Here is a 7,176-nt window from a genome sequence, read left to right as displayed (position 1 = left end):
TACACTTGCCTTCTCTTGGAATCCACTCCGTTCCCCGCAAGGACCAGCGGTTATCTTGCCTTTGCATTACATGCCCTGCCCAAGCCCACTTCTTACTCTTGATTTCGACTAGTATGTCATTAACCCGCGTTTGTTCTCACCCACTCCGCCCCCTTCCGGTCTCTTAACGTTACGCCTATCATTTTTTTTCCATAGCTCACTGCGTTGTCCTTAACCTAAGCTGAACCCTCTTAGCTGAGCCTCCACCATCAGCCTGACTAATGATGAATTTGGTCCTTATGGTACTTGATTTCCCAAACAAGAAATAGGCAAAAAGTCGCCTATCTTTAATGCGATTTCTGAGAGCATGGTTGCCGGCTTTGAACTGTAGTAGACCAGATGCGTAACGCGCACTGCCGGATGGAGGAGGCGGCTGTGGGTTTCGGCTTGGTCAGCGCGCGCGGCGATCCGACGTCGCTGAGCCTCGCCTCGGGTGAAGAGGCGGCGGGGCTCATGAGTGGCGTGGATAGGATGTGACACGCTTTCACGGATCCATAGCCAATCGACAATCCAATCCATAGCCATCCAAGAAACCGATCCATAATCCAACAATCCAAATCATAATCCACAATAGAATCGTAATCCAGCCCAGAATTTAACAAGGCACGAACTGTTAATGAAGAAAGACAATAAAATTGTGGTCTGAGCGAAATCGAAACCGGGCCTGCGGCCTGCGAGACGGGGAGTAGGAGGATGAGGAAAACTTCATTAAAGAGAAGGGGAGTTGTGCGAGCTTATGGAAGAACTCAGTCCAATAAGCGTTGCGCGTGAGCGATATATTGACAGTCGTATTTGGATTCCAGTTCAACATTTTTGACGAATACCACCTGTACATAGCGTCCACATCCTCTTTAATTAAGATGTAGTCACGACGGAAACGGATTATGCGGAATATCTAAAGGTCGTCAACCCATTGGAACATCTGAGAGTGAGCAGCAACTTCGTGAAAGTCTTTGATGAAGAGACTGCGTAGAAGAGGCCTCAAAGTAGATCCCTGCAAAACCCGACTCGCCACACTACTGACGAAACTTACGGCTACCCTATATCACGCGGCTTTCTTTACCTGTAGGTAGTTAACAAAACAGCTGGAATAGCATTTACAAAGAGCTTAGTTCTACTGTATCCAAGAAGGAAACGGTGCTCCGCTATATCAAAGGCCTTGATTCGATCAAAATGAACAGCGTCAACCTACTCACAGCAGGACACTGCCGGAGCAACAAATTAAAAAAAAAGTGACATGGTTAGTTTCAACTCAACGACAGACTCAAAAACCATGCCGATAGTCATGTAAGCGGCTTTCGAAAACATACGACAACTGTGAGTGATTGACTATCGCAAACCCCTTAGCAACGGAAGACAGAAGGGATATATGCCTGTAGCTGCCGGGGCCAGTGTGTGCTACGGCCTTAAAAACTGCTACGCGAGATTCTTTCTAAGAGGCGGAAAAGCTGTCGTGCTAAGAGAAGACCTAAATATTTCAAGTAGAAGTGATGCCAGCAATTCCGACGTTTAACAATAAAAACAAGGATGCCATCAGCACCACAAGACGTTTTAGATGCTAGGTGTCGGATAGCGCCTGTAACAAATTCTACACTAACTCCGCACTGCATTCAACAGTGCGCGCAGTCACTATCTAGAGCAGGGTCACTAGTGCCATTCTCTGTGAACTATCGCGTTCACCATCCTTCCTATTGAGGCCGTTTATTCTGCACCTCAGCGAAGCCCGTTCTGTCATGGGCGATGCCGGCGTAGCCATATACTCTTTTACTTCTCACCCAAACGAACGTGCTCAGTGTCCCTTTTAGTGCGGTAAGGTGACCTTTCGCCTCATTTTCCAGCCTCGAGTGAGCAGCCGTTTGCCTTGATGTACTCGGGCAATACTGCTTTGACCACACTAGCTGCTGTGCTCTTATTACGTACGTTTCCCCGTACGTAACTGAGTGCACTCGACGATGTGCCCTCATTCAACCAAAGAAGCCGTCATCCGTCCCAAGGAACGGCTGCATTTCGCAACCACTCTTTTTACTGTGCAAACAGGAATAACAATGATTGGGCGGGGAGGTTTAGAGTCCGTCCAAAATATATTTGGCTTAGTTTAGTCTCTTCTAAAAGACAAGCTTGTGTTTTCTGGAGTACTGCAGCATTTCGGTTAAGGCCTCCTCAGGCCTGCATTTAAGTGGAACAGCTCACCTGCTTTGAACTTGCTCAAGATGTAGCTCTGAAGGATTTATTTTTTATTTTTCAGTTAACTTATACTCAAAACCGCACAGTTGGCTGATAGGCTGCGAAACTATTCCCAGTCAGTGTCGATTTCTTAGTTCCTCTCGTGACTCATGAGACGCGTTTTGGAAAGTATCTCAACTAATTTGAAGGCGACAGTACACATTTTTCCGGGAACGCTTCCTAGAGCCTATGTTCATGGCCTTCGCGACGTGACAGGAAAGAGGAAGCGAAGTCCGCTCCCTGCTGCTGCTCGCTCACCTCTCAGTCTCCACTCGGTCACCTCTGTCTGGAGGAGGAACTTAGTTGGCTCAGAAACGTTGGGTTGCTGATAAATAATGGTTGGTGGGAGTATTGTTAGAAGTTCAAACGTTCTGTAAAAGCTTGCTGCTACGCGTATGAGCCTACTAAGCGCAGTCTGGAGAAAGAACTCCTTGGCACTTCCCCATCGAGAGGCCGTTGTATGCGACCATGTCATCGCGCTAAACACCGACGGTACTCAAAGGCTTCAACGGCAGAGGATTTCACTGATTACGGAAGAGGAAATGAATTGATTTTGGTGAATTAAAAAGCGCAGTAAATGTCCTACTTCACGTGGACACCTTAAAAACGGTGTAAAAGAGAAAGTAAGGAGGGAGGGAAAATAGAGGGCGAGAAAGATGTGCCACAGGGGAGGGCTCCGGAATAATTTCCACCATCTCAGGACCTTTAATGTGCATATGCACTGACATCGCACAGCGCACGTGCTTTCTCGCTTTCGCTTCCGATGAAATTCGGTGGCTGATAACCACCAAAAAAAAAAAAGGGGGCGAAGCGAGAGTCCTTTGAATCGTGATTTCACAGGAACGCAAGCCCAGTCTTGCTTGCGCACAGATGTAGTGCAGTAGGATTCCAATGAATATTTATGCTGCCAGGAATGCCAATCAATTCAAGTAAACCTCTCAGAAGCCTCTAATACACAACAGCTTGCTGACACCGCTGTAGATGGCCCCTTCAATAAGGACCGCTTCAATGGACGAAGAGGGACAAGTCCTTCTGCAGCGCTTGGTGAACACCGCTCAGCATTCCTCTGCGAAGGTGAAGTAAAGCGCGCGGGCTGTGTAAAGCACCTCCTCAGTTGAGGCACAGTAAGGACCGCATAGAGAACAAGTGGTATTAGTTTTGAATAGAATTGAATTTAATATTCATTCAGTTATTACAATTAATATTATTTTATTAGTATCCGAGATTTAACATTCTGAAGCAATACATGAGCTGTCAGGGACGCCTTAGTGGAGTAATCCGGTACTTTTGAGACCCGCTAGGATTTTTAACGTGCGCTGACATTGCACTGCACACAGGCATTTCCCCAATTTCACTGATATGCAGTCGCTGCCGCCCAGATTCGACGCCGTGAACTTGGGAACAGCAGTCGAACGCCAAATGCTCTCAGCGGGTGTATGTGGCATAATTACAGCTGTAGGACCTTTAAACCACTCGCACGTATTTCGACGCTACAAGGCTCGGGATCAGCCTGTATATGCTGTTACCGTTTGAACGATAGCCTTGGTCGCCATTTTGGTCGCAAATTTATATGCTTTTTCTGCCCCTGTGTGTAACTTGCTGCACCCTTTGTATATGAAGGATACCAGAGTTAGCATCGTCCCGCAGATGTTTGCAATGATATTGCTACTGAAAAGACTAATAAACACATGTAAGGCTAACATGTTAAATGGCAGGATGGCGCTTCGAAGGATGAATCTAAGTTCCTCACAGTTGTGGGCACTCGAGACGTGTGTAAGTCACCGGCAGGTCCCAATGTTATATAATCATATTACATGTGGCGCTGCGAGCAGTTTTTGATTATGTGAATTATAGTTCCGTTTCCTTTAAACATATCTGTCGAAAAAACCAAAATCTTCATGCCAGAGAACGAAGATAACTTTTCAAGAGAAGCATACATATCGACAACATAAACGGTGGCGGCCGATCATATGCGCCCAGTTGTTCTCGTGGCGTTAGGCAGCGCCCAATACGGGAAGGAGTCCAAATCGAACATGGCGTAGCCGACGGTTGAGAGGCTGATGAGCTCCAGCACTGCGAAAACGATGTGCAGCTGCCCGCCGATGATCATCTGAAACAGTAATACATATTTCATTTGAGGCTCCAAGTATATTTCACAACAACACTTCTACATTAACCACTGATGTGTCCTTGTGCAGGTGAAAGAAAGAATAAAAAGAAGGGAGAGTTGGTAAAATTTTTCAGCCTTCATCGCTTTGCTTGTGCTATTCTTGGCATGCTCTACAGCGAGAATGCAGAACTGTGCTGTGTGTCAAACTGTTCATCTGATTGTTCCTTGTCAGCTCTGGTAAACTTTTAACAGAAGAAAAATTACGCGGGTTCATCCTGTGTAATGGCAAGGGCCGAAGATTCATCCGCCCTCGTTTTAACGCTTTAAGGTTCTTTCTACACATTTGTGTGCCTTGCAAACTCGTATCTTTTATTCTTTGTCCTGTTCCTTTCAATGATATCTTGTTTACAGCATATTTAGCGTCCAATGCCAATCAATAATGCCAATCAAAACAGTGAGGTCAACAGCACGTCCTGAATCAAAATATTACAGGACAAAACTGTTGCCTCGAACCGACCATGTCGAGAGCCGAGATGTCCCCGTAGTCCCTCAGCAGAGCGTTGTTCTGCGAGGACGTCGAGACGGAGAAGGTGGCCGAGGCAAGGCGGGACACGGGCAGCATCAGCTTCAGGAGATTCACCTTGTGGACGCGGACCTGCGAAGAAGAGAGCACAACTCTGTGTCTCTCCTGAAGTCTCTCCTTCGCAAACACGTTTCGGAGGTTGGCCTAGCCAGTCGGCTGAAGAAATGAACACTTTTTTGTGAAATCACGAAAGGTGTTGCCAAACTAAAGAACATTCAATGCTAGGGTAGACCTCGGTTATAAGTCACGGAAGGTGCATTTGTTCTCAGCCTACGTGTTACGCCAATGATTGCGCTGGTGTTATGCAGTGTTGCTACAGGTAACTGTGCTGCGCTCCTTAGAGCAGTTTTTTCACTTCAGTTAAGAGCTCCTCACTAGGTAGAGCGCAATAGGTATTGCTAGCCCTGTACTATTTTTCCATATGTTTGTGTTGATTTCAGTAGAGTTTGTTAAAGGGTGAGTCGACTCATAATTTTAGATGCCCTGCTGCATAGCACAACATGAAGTACACGGGACAAGTCATAACAACTGTTTACTGGAAGAGAATACGCGTATATAAAGAATCTCCTGTAATCATACATAATGTCCAAAAATAGCTTCATCACACACGTGCAGCCAGCAAAAGCTTCTGTTTTTTGCTTCAAGTGCTCTTGCGGGTCGCTGGTACTATGTTTGGCCCTTTTGCACGTAAAAAAAATCTTATAAGGACGTCGCGTGCTATCGTGCCGTGCCTTGCATCTCACACCTTTATATCAGTCAACCTTGGCTACCCCTGGAAAAGTCAAAGAGCAGGAGCTGGGCAAGCTTACTAAGGCCATCGGAGATTGCGGCAAGAGCAGCATGAAGTTGATTTTCGCTACCGAGATACATGAGTAAAACACGTTGCGGGGCTAGTTGGTTATGCATTTTTTTTCGTTCAAATTTAAGCAGCGCTAACTTTTAGGGCGAATACACAGAGGACATGACAGGACGGGCGCTGACTTAGCGCTGCTTAAATTTGAACGAAAGAAAAAAAGAAGATACACGAGACCGATTCTCTCTCTGGTGCTTAGAGAGTGGGTAAGAGACATGGCAGCATCAGGTCAGCCACTATCGGCTCAAGCAGCTTAACGCCCTCGTCGTATGTGACCCTTTCGCAATAGGAACTCTGTGAATGTTATTACCTACTCGCACCGAGGCGAGGGGACTACTTACGCGTTTTCAGTAGGCGGCGAGATTGTACGCTGTGTGCAAGCGGCGTTGTGTACGAATTGCCCATTTCGTGTGACAAAGTATACAGTCGACAAACTAGTTACGCGTGAATGATAAGGCGCGCGAACATCAGCAGTCACTACTAAAAGGTGCACACTTACATCGCACGAAGCACTGTAAAAATTGGAAAAAAAATGTGAACCAAAGTGGACCATTACAAAGGTATTAGGCACTAGCCACATCTCTGTGGCACGTGAACTCCGTGAAGCTTTTTTTATGCGGGAAAGCGAATTCCATCAGCGGCACGTCAGTGTGCTTGAGACAAAAAGAGCAACTTCTCCCGGCCGCACTTGTCTGATGATGTGGTTGTTTGACATGATGTCTGATTGCAAGAGAGTATTTATGTACGTGCATTCTCTCCCAACAGCTGTTAGTTAGCGCTTTTCTCGTCTGCCCTCATGTGATGTGTGCTTTCCGCAGCGGTATGCAATATTTCTTCTTAAATATTGGTATTCAATTGGTGCAGTCGCTTGCTTGTGAGTAATCTAGTTTACACGACATGATTATGATAATTAGGGTATAAAGGATATGCATACTCGTTTAGTTGGTAGCCATGGACACTTAATGCCCTTTTTTGAGCTACACACAGGATAAATTCGGCAAAACTTCAATGCATATATTCTATACCAAAGACAATTTCTCCTTCCAGAGACGCACGCCACATACCTTACCTGTCGACAAGATCGGTTGATAAACGTCCGCGCATTTATTGAGTGGGCGTGTGTTGCATGTTGTGAAATGCGACGTGCACAGTTGCCATACCGGCTCGAAACACTCGTGCCGGTAGGCAGCCAAAGACACTCACTATGGCGTCTCGCGTGGGCAGGTGGAATGTGATGCTCTTGTCCTGGCTGGTCAGCTCTGCAGTCAGCGTCGCCACCAAGCCCAGCATGGAGAGGAACCCGAGGGAAGGCTGTGTGCCGGCGCTCTTCACCCACGATGTCAGCACATCGTGCATTCGCGAACGCTG

The 7,176-nt window shown here is 46.6% G+C and overlaps 1 protein-coding gene across 1 annotated transcript in view; it reads right to left on the bottom strand.

Annotated features, from left to right (window-relative positions):
- Window positions 1-3,204: 3,204 nt before the first annotated feature.
- LOC149327355 (solute carrier family 13 member 2-like) overlaps window positions 3,205-7,176 on the bottom strand; it is a 102,231-nt gene continuing 98,259 nt past the window's right edge. The window contains exons 13-15 of the mRNA XM_089564853.1: window positions 7,012-7,173; window positions 4,890-5,027; window positions 3,205-4,372 (exon numbers count right to left, since the gene is read on the bottom strand). Coding sequence (XP_089420979.1) covers window positions 4,229-4,372; window positions 4,890-5,027; window positions 7,012-7,173 — 444 coding nt within the window. The 3' untranslated portion in view covers window positions 3,205-4,228. The remainder of the gene's footprint in view (window positions 4,373-4,889; window positions 5,028-7,011; window positions 7,174-7,176) is intronic.

Source organism: Amblyomma mixtum, chromosome 10 (genome assembly GCF_055824585.1).
Source record: "Amblyomma mixtum isolate Tamu chromosome 10, ASM5582458v1, whole genome shotgun sequence".
Taxonomy (NCBI): Eukaryota; Metazoa; Arthropoda; class Arachnida; order Ixodida; family Ixodidae; genus Amblyomma; species Amblyomma mixtum.
This window is presented reverse-complemented; position numbering and strand designations above follow the sequence as displayed.